Source organism: Bufo bufo, chromosome 9 (assembly GCF_905171765.1).
Source record: "Bufo bufo chromosome 9, aBufBuf1.1, whole genome shotgun sequence".
Taxonomy (NCBI): Eukaryota; Metazoa; Chordata; class Amphibia; order Anura; family Bufonidae; genus Bufo; species Bufo bufo.
In genome coordinates, this window is record NC_053397.1 from 216,533,621 (window position 1) to 216,548,065 (window position 14,445).

The 14,445-nt window shown below is 47.6% G+C and overlaps 2 protein-coding genes across 3 annotated transcripts in view; one reads left to right on the forward strand and one right to left on the reverse strand.

The window, feature by feature from the left end:
• MIER1 (MIER1 transcriptional regulator) overlaps window positions 1-6,738 on the reverse strand; it is a 50,321-nt gene extending 43,583 nt beyond the window's left edge. For both annotated transcript variants that reach the window (XM_040408507.1, XM_040408506.1), the window contains exons 1-2: window positions 6,653-6,738; window positions 1,837-1,861 (exon numbers count right to left, since the gene is read on the reverse strand). In XM_040408507.1, coding sequence (XP_040264441.1) covers window positions 1,837-1,861; window positions 6,653-6,661 — 34 coding nt within the window. In that variant the 5' untranslated portion in view covers window positions 6,662-6,738. The remainder of the gene's footprint in view (window positions 1-1,836; window positions 1,862-6,652) is intronic.
• Window positions 6,739-6,872: 134 nt separating this feature from the next.
• Window positions 6,873-14,445, forward strand: part of DNAI4 (dynein axonemal intermediate chain 4) — a 35,576-nt gene continuing 28,003 nt past the window's right edge. Inside the window, exon 1 of the mRNA XM_040408505.1 lies at window positions 6,873-6,963. Coding sequence (XP_040264439.1) covers window positions 6,917-6,963 — 47 coding nt within the window. The 5' untranslated portion in view covers window positions 6,873-6,916. The remainder of the gene's footprint in view (window positions 6,964-14,445) is intronic.

Consider the following 14,445-nt stretch of genomic DNA (forward strand, 5'->3'; position numbering starts at 1 on the left):
GATTTTCCATTTTAATATTTTTTTTACTTTTACAAAGCAAGGGTTACAGCCCAAAAAACTCAATATTTACGGCCCTGATTCTGTAGTTTACAGAAACACCCCATATGTGGTCGTGAACTGCTGTACGGGCACACGGCAGGGCGCAGAAGGAAAGGAATGCCATACGGTTTTTGGAAGGCAGATTTTGCTGGACTGTTTTTTTTTTTGACACCATGTCCTATTTGAAGCCCCCCTGATGCACCCCTAGAGTAGAAACTCCAAAAAAGTGACCTCATTTTAGAAACTACAGGATAGGGTGGAGGTTTTGTTGGTACTAGTTTAGGGTACATATGATTTTTAGTTGCTCTATATTACACTTTTTGTGAGGCAAGATAACAAGAAATAGCTGTTTTGGAACCGTTTTTATTTTTTGTTATTTACAACATTCATCTGACAGATTAGATCATGTGGTATTTTTATAAACCAGGTTGTCATGGACGCGGCGATACCTAATATGTATACTTTTTTTATATTTATGTAAATTTTACACAATGATTTCATTTTTGAAGCAAAAATAAATAAATCATGTTTTAGTGTTTCCATAGTCTGAGAGCCATAATTTTTTCAGTTTTTGGGCGATTACCTTGAGTAGGGTATGATTTTTGCGGGATGAGATGACGGTTTTATTGGCACTATTTTGGGGTGCGTGTGACTTTTTGATCGCTTGCTATTACACTTTTTGTGATGTAAGGTGACAAAAAATGGTTTATTTAGCACAGTTTTTATTTTTTATTTTTTACGGTGTTCATCTGAGGGGTTAGGTCATGTGATATTTTTATAGAGCCGGTCGATACGGACGCGGCGATACCTAATATGTATACTTTTTTTTATATTTATGTAAGTTTTACACAATAACAGCTTTTTTAAAACAAAAAAAAATTATGTTTTAGTGTCTCCATATTCTGAGCCATAGTTTTTTTTTAATTTTTTGGGCGATTGTCTCAGGTAGGGGCACATTTTCTGCGGGGTGAGGTGACGGGTAGATTGGTACTATTTTGGTGGGCAAACGCCTTTTTGATCGCTTGCTGTTGTACTTTTTGTGATTTAAGGTGACAAAAAAATGGTTTATTTAGCACAGTTTTTATTTTTTAGAGGTGTTCATCTGAGGGGTTAGGTCATGTGATATGTTTATAGAGCCGGTCGATACGGACGCGGCGATACCTAATCTGTATACTTTTCCCCCCCCTATTTTTTACCAATTTTTTTTAACTTTATTTGGGGAAAATGACGTTTTTGTTTATTTTTACTTGAAACGTAATTTTCTAGGGGGAAAACTTTATTTTTTCAACTTTTTTTTCCACCTAATTTTTTGTCCCACTTTGGGACTTTTGGGGGTCTAATCCTTTACAATGCATTCCAATACTTCTGTAGTGGAATGCATTGGCTGTATGAGTAATACTGTGTGTATTACTCATACAGCTTCCGGCCTGTGAGATCTAGGGGGCTGGATCTCACAGGCTCGTCACCGGAAGGCAGCGCGATGCCTTCTTTAGACATTGTGCTGCCTTCCATGCCATCGGGTCCCCCCTACAGCCGCATGGGGACCCGATGGCACCGCCCGCCGCAATAGGTAAAAGCCGCAAACCGCAGGTCTGAATTGCATTTAGCCGAGGTGCCTGCTCAATGATTTGACGCGGTGATCAGAAATACACAGGGCGTACAGGTACGCCCTGTGTCCTTAAGTACCAGGACATAAGGGCGTACCTGTACGCCCTGTGTCCTGAAGAGGTTAATTTTCAATTTGTGTTTTGGTAAAAAAAAATAAAAAAAATAAAAATAAAAAAAAATGTAAATTACCTGGGCTTGCATTCCCAAGAGAAGGCTGGAAAACAAAAGAGATGTGTTAGTCTGGAAGGCATTCACACAAACTATATACAAGAATATCGTACCACGATATCACCATAGAAATGTATCCCATTTAATTGAAAACACATCTTTTAGGGAAATGTTAAAAAGAAAAAAAAGTTAATACATACATGAAAACAATCTCATTAAATATCTTGTAACGACGTCGCTCTCATAAGAAGCGACGTGAGAGCAAAAGAATCAGGATTCTGAAAGATTTCCCTCTTTCTTTTTGCATGATCTGACCGATGACATCATCTGCATACAGGTTGTGTGCTCATGTGTTTGCTTCTCATTTACTGAGCAATGTATTTTCCATCAGAACAATATCAATCTAAAATATTGATCTGATTGAAATTTGTCTTTTTCTCAAAATTTCTGTTACAAAACGAAAATAGTTTTACAAAAATGGCGAGGTTTTGTAGGATCTGCAAAAATTAAAGCTCAGCTCGCTTGGAGAGAACGGGCCCGAGCTGCAGCACCACACAGCCCCAGAGAGAAGAGATGCTGTTTTAGGAAGAAACAGTCACGTTTTTCTAATCCTGTCTTCATCGGCGAATAACCTTTATCACCAGAACTGTAGAGCGTATGCAGCATCCTCCAGGAGACAGTCAGCGGGACAATATGTATAAAACGCTCTCTGTAATGGAAAACCCCCGCTATATCAGAAATGCCAAAACAGAATCCACTAAGACAGTGTTCACATCTCCGGTGAATACTTCCGGCAGGGAACAGTCTGCGGGCGTTCACCAGATCACCACCGGATCCCTACTCAGTATAATGGGATCAGCGCCGCTGCCTTCTCAAACAGCTGATCGGCAGGGGGGGGTCCCGGGTGTCCAGAGAATAGATCATCAGTTTAAACAAAGTGCAGAACCCCTTTAAAGTCCATGACCGGAAAGCACCGATACAGGCCAGGCAAAGCTAAACATGATTTTCAGGGATTGTCCCATGACCCCTATATCCCTTAGCCACAGGTCGGATTCTGTAGCCGTAAGGTCATGTAGAGAGACACAGCTTTATAAATCAGTATACTGCCATGTGCTCCTGCAAGACGACGAGTGTCCAGAACAGCAGATCACACTCTCAGACGGATCATGATTTCCGGACTGGACGCGCTCGAGTGAAACAGCCCTAAATCTGAGGAGAGGGAGGCGCCCCCCGGCTCCAATACCCCACCCTTATCCAATACAAGCAGTCTGGCAGCTCTTTGAAGCGCACCAGAAGGCTGACATATTAATTATACTGACCAAGTGGCTCTTCCACTTTGATGCAAGCGATGGGATTCTATCGCCCTTCTCACTTGGGTGTGTCCAGCCCTTGATCCCAAGGTGCTAAATACCTGACAATATATTTAGGGGACTCTAGGATGTCTTTTTTTCCCCAAATGTAACCTTTCATCATGAAAATGCTCTTCACACTACTGACAGCATGTTATAGAGCAGGAGGAGCTGAGCAGATTGATTCCTGTGGGAATAGTTTCAGTAGAACTTGTAAGTTCTGTGGAAGCAGAAATAACACAAAGGACAGGAACAAGCAGCAAGTCTCTAGGCACGCGGCTCCTAATATTCGGGCCCCTATTCAGCCTGCAGGCTCTTGACAATTCAGCAATCCAGGAAGGTGCCATATTGCCCAGTGCAATTATTTCCTTGGCAAGATACCTGGTCAATTTGGCAGTTTAAGGGGTTGTCCCATTAGGACATCTTATTCACAGGACAGGGGATACGTTTCTGATTGGCAGGGGTCTGACTACTAGTGCCACCGATTACAAGAACAGGGGCCCCGGCTGAATAGACCCAGTTTGAATGAAGAAGCAGTCAACACGTGTCCGCTCTATGGGGCTGCTGGAGACGGCTGAACGCTTGTACTCTACCTGCAGCAGAGACACAGATGAACACGAGTGCAGGTCTATCACTGCACTCAAACAGAGCAAAGGCCCCCCAATTCTCCTCATCAGTGGGGGCCACAGCGGTCACACCCTTGTTCATCAGACACTTATCCCCATACATAGGGGATAAATTGTCTTAAAGGGGTTGTCCGGTTTCCAATATTGATGACCTATTCTATCATATTAGTAGGGGGGTTGGGGTCAGTAGGGGCAGGGGGCTCTGTCAGGATTGGGGTCAGTAGGGGCAGGGGGCTCTGTCAGGATTGGGGTCAGTAGGGGCAGGGGGCTCTGTCAGGATTGGGGTCAGTAGGGGCAGGGGGCTCTGTCAGGATTGGGGTCAGTAGGGGCAGGGGGCTCTGTCAGGGTCGGGGTCAGCAGGGGCAGGGGGCTCGGTCGGGGTCAGTAAGGGCAGGGGGCTCTGTCGGGGTCAGTAGGGGCAGGGGGCTCTGTCAGGATTGGGGTCAGTAGGGGCACTGTCAGGATTGGGGTCAGTAGGGGCAGGGGGCTCTGTCAGGGTCGGGGTCAGTAGGGGCAGGGGGCTCTGTCAGGATTGGGGTCAGTAGACTCCGTCGGGGTCAGTAGGCTCTGTCAGGGTCGGGGTCAGCAGGGGAAGGGGGCCCTGTCAGGGTTGGGGTCAGTAGGGGCAGGGGGCTCTGTCAGGATTGGGGTCAGTAGGGGCAGGGGGCTCTGTCAGGATTGGGGTCAGTAGGGGCAGGGGGCTCTGTCAGGATTGGGGTCAGTAGGGGAAGGGGGCCCTGTCAGGATTGGGGTCAGTAGGGGCAGGGGGCTCTGTCAGGATTGGGGTCAGTAGGGGCAGGGGGCTCTGTCAGGATTGGGGTCAGTAGGGGCAGGGGGCTCTGTCAGGATTGGGGTCAGTAGGGGCAGGGGGCTCTGTCAGGGTCGGGGTCAGCAGGGGCAGGGGGCTCTGTCGGGGTCAGTAAGGGCAGGGGGCTCTGTCGGGGTCAGTAGGGGCAGGGGGCTCTGTCGGGGTCAGTAGGGGCAGGGGGCTCTGTCAGGATTGGGGTCAGTAGGGGCACTGTCAGGATTGGGGTCAGTAGGGGCAGGGGGCTCTGTCAGGGTCGGGGTCAGTAGGGGCAGGGGGCTCTGTCAGGATTGGGGTCAGTAGACTCCGTCGGGGTCAGTAGGCTCTGTCAGGGTCGGGGTCAGCAGGGGAAGGGGGCCCTGTCAGGGTTGGGGTCAGTAGGGGCAGGGGGCTCTGTCAGGGTGGGGGTCAGTAGGGGCAGGGGGCCCTGTCAGGATTGGGGTCAGTAGGGGCAGGGCGCTCAGTCAGGGTTGGGGTCAGTAGGGGCAGGGCGCTCAGTCAGGGTTGGGGTCAGTAGGGGCAGGGCGCTCAGTCAGGGTTGGGGTCAGTAGGGGCAGGGCGCTCAGTCAGGGTTGGGGTCAGTAGGGGCAGGGCGCTCAGTCAGGATTGGGGTCAGTAGGGGCAGGGTGCTCAGTCAGGGTTGGGGTCAGTAGGGGCAGGGCGCTCAGTCAGGGTTGGGGTCAGTAGGGGCAGGGGGCCCTGTCAGGGTTGGGGTCAGTAGGGGCAGGGGGCCCTGTCAGGGTTGGGGTCAGTAGGGGCAGGGGGCCCTGTCAGGGTTGGGGTCAGTAGGGGCAGGGGGCCCTGTCAGGGTTGGGGTCAGTAGGGGCAGGGGGCCCTGTCAGGGTTGGGGTCAGTAGGGGCAGGGGGCCCTGTCAGGGTTGGGGTCAGTAGGGGCAGGGGGCCCTGTCAGGGTTGGGGTCAGTAGGGGCAGGGGGCCCTGTCAGGGTTGGGGTCAGTAGGGGCAGGGGGCCCTGTCAGGGTTGGGGTCAGTAGGGGCAGGGGGCCCTGTCAGGGTTGGGGTCAGTAGGGGCAGGGGGCCCTGTCAGGGTTGGGGTCAGTAGGGGCAGGGGGCCCTGTCAGGGTTGGGGTCAGTAGGGGCAGGGGGCCCTGTCAGGGTTGGGGTCAGTAGGGGCAGGGGGCCCTGTCAGGGTTGGGGTCAGTAGGGGCAGGGGGCCCTGTCAGGGTTGGGGTCAGTAGGGGCAGGGGGCCCTGTCAGGGTTGGGGTCAGTAGGGGCAGGGGGCCCTGTCAGGGTCGGGGTCAGTAGGGGCAGGGGGCCCTGTCAGGGTCGGGGTCAGTAGGGGCAGGGGGCTCTGTCAGGGTCGGGGTCAGTAGGGGCAGGGGGCTCTGTCAGGGTCGGGGTCAGTAGGGGCAGGGGGCTCTGTCGGGGTCAGTAGGGGCAGGGGGCTCTGTCAGGGTCGGGGTCAGTAGGGGCAGGGGCCTCTGTCGGGGTCAGTAGGGGCAGGGCGCTCTGTCAGGGTTGGGGTCAGTAGGGGCAGGGGGCTCTGTCGGGGTCGGCAGGGGGCTCGGTCGGGGTCAGTAGGGGCAGGGGCCTCTGTCGGGGTCAGTAGGGGCAGGGGGCTCTGTCAGGGTTGGGGTCAGTAGGGCGCTCTGTCAGGATTGGGGTCAGCAGGGGCAGGGGGCTCTGTCAGGGTGGGGGTCAGCAGGGGGGCGGCTCCTGGGGCTCCCAGGGGAGGGGCAGTTCCCGCAGTCTCGGGCACCGGTCTCCGCGCAGTCACACGGGCGGGAGGGCAGGTATGATGGGGAGGGGAAGCTGTTTCCCGCCTAGGCAAGGCTGACAGGGCCAGGTATGGCCGCTAGGCCGGAGCCCCAGGAGAAGCTGACAGATCCCACGCCGCCCGGTACCCAGAGCTCGGGAAGAAGTTTGAGAGCTCGGGATTGGGCGGCAGATGCAACAAGTGGTGAGGGCGGGAGGGCCGGGCCCAGGGGCTGAGCTGGGGACGTGTCCCAAAGGCAAGAGGTAAACCACAGCCGCCGCCATGTCACACACTGGAGAACGAACCACCGGGGAGAATATTTTGATGAGTTTCCTCCTTACCTCCGCCATATTTGCCGTACGGATGGGTCACATCGCGGGTCAGCGCAAAAGCCCGGATGGAGGCGGAAGCGACCAGTACACTGACCGCCAGAGGGCGCAGCCAATGGAAACGCAGATGAAGGCGGGACAAGGAGGGGGTGGGGCTTCCGCCAAACTTAGCGAAAGGGCGGCGCGCCTCCGTTGTTATGGTTACACACAACGCGTTGTTGAGAAGCATCTGCGAGGACCGTGATCACTGACAACCGGCTCTGATACACCGGCAACATGTCCGGCCCTACCCGGACCCGAGCGCAGAAGCCCGGGAACAGCGTGTAAGTGTCACCGACCTGCTGGCCAGACCCCAGACTATAATACTGCTCCTCTGTACAAGAATATAACTACTATAATACTGCTCCTATGTACAAGAATATAACTACTATAATACTGCTCCTATGTATAAGAATATAACTACTATAATACTGCTCCTATGTACAAGAATATATCTACTATAATACTGCTCCTATGTACAAGAATATAACTACTATAATACTGCTCCTATGTACAAGAATATAACTACTATAATACTGCCTCCTATGTACAAGAATATAACTACTATAATACTGCCTCCTATGTACAAGAATATAACTACTATAATACTGCTCTTATGTACAAGAATATAACTACTATAATACTGCCTCCTATGTACAAGAATATAACTACTATAATACTGCTCCTATGTACAAGAATATAACTACTATAATACTGCTCCTATGTACAAGAATATAACTACTAAAATACTGCCTCCTATGTACAAGAATATAACTACTATAATACTGCTCCTATGTACAAGAATATAACTACTATAATACTGCTCCTATGTACAAGAATATAACTACTATAATACTGCTCCTATGTACAAGAATATAACTACTATAATACTGCTCCTATGTACAAGAATATAACTACTATAATACTGCTCCTATGTACAAGAATATAACTACTATAATACTGCTCCTATGTACAAGAATATAACTACTATAATACTGCCTCCTATGTACAGGAATATAACTACTATAATACTGCTCCTATGTACAAGAATATAACTACTATAATACTGCATCCTATGTACAAGAATATAACTGCTATAATACTGCTCCTATGTACAAGAATATAACTGCTATAATACTGCTCCTATGTACAAGAATATAACTGCTATAATGCTGCTCCTATGTACAAGAATATAACTACTATAATACTGCTCCTATGTACAAGAATATAACTACTATAATACTGCCTCCTATGTACAAGAATATAACTACTATAATACTGCTCCTATGTACAAGAATATAACTGCTATAATACTGCTCCTATGTACAAGAATATAACTACTATAATACTGCATCCTATGTACAAGAATATAACTGCTATAATACTGCTCCTATGTACAAGAATATAACTGCTATAATACTGCTCCTATGTACAAGAATATAACTACTATAATGCTGCTCCTATGTACAAGAATATAACTACTATAATACTGCTCCTATGTACAAGAATATAACTGCTATAATACTGCTCCTATGTACAAGAATATAACTACTATAATACTGCATCCTATGTACAAGAATATAACTGCTATAATACTGCTCCTATGTACAAGAATATAACTGCTATAATACTGCTCCTATGTACAAGAATATAACTACTATAATGCTGCTCCTATGTACAAGAATATAACTACTATAATACTGCTCCTATGTACAAGAATATAACTACTATAATACTGCTCCTATGTACAAGAATATAACTACTATAATACTGCCTCCTATGTACAAGAATATAACTACTATAATACTGCCTCCTATGTACAAGAATATAACTACTATAATACTGCTCCTATGTACAAGAATATAACTACTATAATACTGCTCCTATGTACAAGAATATAACTACTATAATACTGCATCCTATGTACAAGAATATAACTGCTATAATACTGCTCCTATGTACAAGAATATAACTGCTATAATACTGCTCCTATGTACAAGAATATAACTACTATAATGCTGCTCCTATGTACAAGAATATAACTACTATAATGCTGCTCCTATGTACAAGAATATAACTACTATAATACTGCCTCCTATGTACAAGAATATAACTACTATAATACTGCTCCTATGTACAAGAATATAACTGCTATGGGGGGCGGAGTCTGACTGCTGACCTGAGCAGACGCATGTAGGAGAAGCTCCTCTGCATGCATTCCAGCATCCTGGTTTATATTGCACCATAACTCATCAAAGTATGGGGAAAGTTGGCAGATACCTCCCTAAAGATAAGACCGACTCTCCGAAGCCGGACAGAGGTTCATCAGATATGGAGAAATACCTGCAAAAGAAGACCTCCGGTGCTGTGTGGGAGGCAGCTAAGATGGCGCCGCATGAACCAGACGACTGGTCACAAGAAGCTGAAAGTGCCACCAGAGATCTAGAGGAAGGGCTGCAACCGGCAGGCATAGCCCCTATATCACAGAAATTTCTCCAACAGGCTCTCTCAGCAGCTATTGCCCCAGTACTAAATGAGCTCCAGGAGATAAAAGTAGATATTAAGCAAATAGGGCACCGAGTGGAGACGCTGGAGGGGAATCAAGCAGCCATAATTTCCTTTGCACGCACGCTAGGAGATAATACAGCAGCTTGCATGGATTCCCTGGATAATGCCTTCTCACTCATCGAGGACCAGGAGAACCGCAGCAGGCGGAAAAATATTCGGCTGCGCGGTCTCCCAGAGCAGTTCCAGCACGAGGATTTACCTGAAGCAGCGGCGGCCATCTTTGCCAGTCTCCTGGGAGCAGAGAGCACGGAAGGAATTGAAATAGAGCGCATCCATCGGTCACTCAGACCAAAGCCAAAAGAGGGTGAAAACCCTAGGGATGTCATCTGTGGCCTGCTGAAATACACAGATACAGCAGCCATACTGAGAGCGGCCAGAGAAAAGAAAAACCTCACTCATGAGGGCGCTACGATCCTGCTGTTTCAGGACTTGGCGCCAACGACGCTAAACAAAAGGAGAGCCCTCCGACCCCTGACGGACCATCTGAGGCACATCAAGATCCCATATAAATGGTTATTTCCTTTTGGTCTTACGTTTGCGGTCGGGGGCAGAAGATGCACCATCCGGGTTCCAGGAGACCTAGCAGCAGCTTGGGAGCTACTCCAGACCGATCCGTTAGACATTCCGTCCTGGCTGCCATCGTCTGAGGTCGGAGTCCCATTGCCGGACCTGCCAGGAGTACAGAGATGGTCCAAAGCAATGCCAAGAAGGAAGATTGGCCCTAGATCCAGGGACACATGAATATTGTGACTTAAGTGCTTGCCTTAAATTCACACTTGTTTATGCCGTGAGTAATATATTGAGCTGAGGCGAATATATATATCTGTTTTATCAGTCCTGCAAGTATTACTATGTTCTGTATATTTGCTGACAGGATGAGGTTGTGTGTGTTAACCTGATATATATGCTCCGGTCACGCTCCTGTCTCGCTCCGGTTATACATGTCCCCATATATGTGGTCAAAATGTATACAAGCTCGTATGATGAGTTATGTCATCCAGATTCTTAATTGTACTGCACCAGGTTAGCTGGATCTGCTGGTTACCTATGTTCTGTACAAGATCTGTAGGTCCCCCCCATATATCTTACATCAGGGGTAAACTAGCGCAGTCCTGGTGTCAGCGCATTAGCTGGGTGGACGGCATACTGACTGTATGCTCCTTGTTAGGAGTTGTCAGATGTACCCACTCCAAGTTCTGTTATGTGGCCATGTTCCTAAGTTCTGTAAGGAATAATGGCCGGGTTCAGTTATACTCAGTTATGTACAGTTTTCAATCTCTTGTGCACAATATATTGGGCTGCTGTAGGAGGGTTATGCACACATAAAAGATGTCGCTGATTAAATGTACATCCTTTAACGTAAGGGGGTTCAATACTCCGCAAAAAAGATCACAAGTCATTCGTTTGCTACGGAAGTACCGCACAGACATATGCTTTTTTCAAGAGCTGCACTTCAGAACCACGAATGTCCCCACGCTGCAGAAGGGATACTTTAATAATTGGTTCCTGAGCACTTTTGACAAAGCCAAAAGAGGGGTTGGTATTGCCATAGCAAAACGTATACCTTTTAAGATGACAGCCACCCAGACAGATGCTGAAGGTAGATTCATCTTGGTGAAAGGGCTAATAGGCACCCAACCTGTAACCTTAGCGAGTTTATATAGTCCCAACAGAGGTCAGAAAGAATGGATCTCTAAGACAATGCAGGTACTTAAGGCTTTTGCTGAGGGGATCTGTATTGTAGGCGGAGACCTTAATGTGGCTCTGAACCCCAGTATTGATACCTCGGACGGATCCACTCAGCAAACACAGAGGACCTTGGGCTGCATTAATGCTCACATTGCTGATGCTAACTTAACTGATGCCTGGCGTCTGACGCATCCCACAGACAGGGATTACACCTTTTACTCTGCTGCACATAATGTCTACAAAAGACTAGATTATCTTCTGATATCAAATTCCTGCATAGACATGGTGGAACAGACGGTGATCGACCCTATCACTATTTCTGATCATGCCCCTGTATCGATGGTTATACATATTGCCAGTCTACCCTCCCAGTGCAGGCAGTGGAGACTGAATGAAACCTTACTAGATAGAAGGGAGGCAGTAGAGGCCTTATCAAAGAAGCTGTCATGGTATTTTGCAGAAAACCTAACTCCAGAGGTTTCCCAGACTATAGTGTGGGAGGCGCATAAATCTGTCATGAGAGGAGAATTTATAGCCCTGGGGTGTAAAATTAAAAGGGAGAGACAGCAAACACTCCATTCCTTACTCAAGCAGATTTCAGATCTTGAAGCCACTCATAAGAGGTCTAAAGCTCTGAAAATACAGCAAGAACTCCTCCTCCTGAGAACGAAACTGAAGGACCATCTAAACATTTGCCACGCCAAAGCGTATCAATATGCGCAGTTTCGGTTTTTTTCTCATGGGGACAGAGGTTCGAAGCTGATGTCTTCGCTTATAAAACAACGGAAAGATTCTATGTTTATCCCCAGCATAAAAGCTTCGGATGGCAAATTACTACATAGAACTGTAGACATAGCAAAGGAATTTAAAAATTTCTATCAGGAGCTCTATGGGTTAGATAAAAGCTCTATTAGCCCAGACCCAATAGCAAATTCTATGATGGAGGATTTTCTGTCTAACTTAAATTTGCCTCAACTTAGTAGAGAAGAGGGGTCCTCACTGATTGCTCCGGTAACAGAGGAAGAGGTAGGGAAAGTGCTGAGGTCAATGCCCTTGGGAAAATGCCCAGGACCGGACGGAATTCCGGTAGGATATTACAAGAAATTTGCGGATATTTTATGTCCTCATCTCACGAATTGGTGCAACTCTCTCCTTACAGGTGGGCATCTTCCTGCTCAATCTTTAGAAGCTAATGTGACCATACTGCCTAAACCTGGGAAAGACCACACGCTCTGCGGGAGTTACAGGCCCATATCTCTTCTGAACGTCGACGTAAAGGTTTGGGCCAAAATCTTGGCTACCAGGCTTAGTTCCTTCCTTCCCAAACTGATCCACCCTGACCAAGCTGGTTTTGTACCAGGAAGGGAGGGGAACCATAACTCCTGCAGAGTCGTCACGGCAATCCAGTGGGCTAAGAAGCATAGTACTCCACTAATCCTTTTAAGTGTAGATGCGGAGAAGGCCTTCGACCGGGTTAAATGGAGCTTCATGGAGAGAACATTGCAGAGGTTTGGTATCCCTGATCAATTTCAGAAAGCCATTATGACTCTCTACACCAATCCGAGTGCTAAAATTAGAGTAAACGGCACCCTTTCACCTTCCTTTCCCATCTATAATGGCACCCGGCAAGGTTGTCCATTATCTCCTGCGCTATATATTTTAGTGATGGAGACCCTTCTCCAAGCCATTAGAGACCACCCTGGTATAAGAGGGGTTAGGGCCAAGAAAGACACAATTGAATATATTAACGTCGCCTATGCAGACGACCTCTTGGTGATGGTGTCCAACCCGGTCGAGGCCTTCCCGCATCTCCTCTCCTTATTTGAACTGTTCGGTGCGGTCTCTAATTACAAGGTAAATTACACTAAGTCGGAGGTTATGAATATTACAGCCCCATCAAAAAGTGTATCTTCCCTCAAAGCTACAACACCCTTTATTTGGCAGACTTCTCACATCACTTACCTGGGAATTAATATCCCGTCTAAACTGGAGAACATTTTCCAGCTGAATTATACCCCCCTTTTGTCCGATATACAAAGATTATTAGGATCTCTCCGCATCCCCTACACCTCCTGGATGGGGAGAAAGAATCTGCTGAAGGCCTTTGTGTTACCTAAGATATTATATGTCATGCAGATGCTGCCTGTCTTCCTTCCCTCCTCCTTTTTCACGCAGATCCGGAGATTATTTTCTACATATCTGTGGGGGGGGAGGGGAGCCAGGATAGCTTACAGTAGACTGATTCTGAGGAAGACTCAGGGTGGGTTTGCACTGCCGGATGTTCAGTTATACTATAGGGCAATCCACCTTAGACGCTGGATGCAATTACATGCTTCTAACTGCTCAACGTTGGGTGGTGCCTTGGAGTTACTCCAACTCTCTCAACCACAAAGAGCAGCATTGTGGGGTCTGACTACCACATCTCTGCATAACCATACACTACTTAAAGGCACAAGTATGGTGATTAAGCAACTTAACAAAGATCGCGGCTTGTTAGGCGCCCCCTCACTAGTTATGCCAGCAGACTTAGCCCCCTTTGCAGCAAGACCTACATTAGCAAGCACTTCCCCAGCGTGGAGTTCCCTGAGGGAGTTCACTATCAAAGAGTTTTTGGATGCTGCTCTAGGCAGTCTACCAGCTGACCATCCCTTTCACCTAGCCATGCAGTCCTCTAACTTTCTGAGCTTGGCTGACTTTAAGGCAGTTAGTAAGACTCTAATAGATAAACAGATCCATAAACAGGATCAAACATGGTTCGAGAAAATCCTGTCCTCCAGCTCGCCACACAGTAGATTGATCTCCCTATTCTATTTAGGCCTAAACGTACCCAGAGCTAATGACACTCCTCTGTTTCTGAAAACCTGGGAGTCAGAATTAAATAGGTCCTTCACTGAGACGGAGGTTCTTAGATTATATGCACACTCACACGGCTTCTCCAGGTGCGTCAAGGTACAAGAGCACTCTTTTAAAGTACTCACCCAATGGTATATGACACCGAAACAGTTGTTCCTCAGGGGTTTGAGCCCCAGTGATCAATGCTGGAGATGTAAAGATGGTGTGGGTACACTTTCACATATCTTTTGGTCCTGTCCGCTGATACAGCCGTTTTGGGCGACGGTATCTAAGGCCATTAACTCTATTACACACAAGAGGATAACTTTGTCTCCTGAGTTGGTCCTTCTATGGTTACCCACAGAAGATCTTTCCCCTTCTAAGAATAGCTTAGCCACTCAACTGATTCAAGCGGCAAGGTTGATCATTCCACAAAGGTGGCTGAGCGCAGACCCCCCCACTTTAACCCATTGGATGAATAAGGTAGATCATATACAGCGCCTGGAGGAACTAGCCAGCTGGGAGAATAGATCTCATGAGAAGCATGCTAAAATGTGGAACCCTTGGTTACGTTATCGCTTGTCACAAACATCAGTTACTCAATAAAGGTCATCTGACCCTTACGATCTGAACTACTTCACTTTACCTCCAACACCAGATTGCCTTATACTTCTACA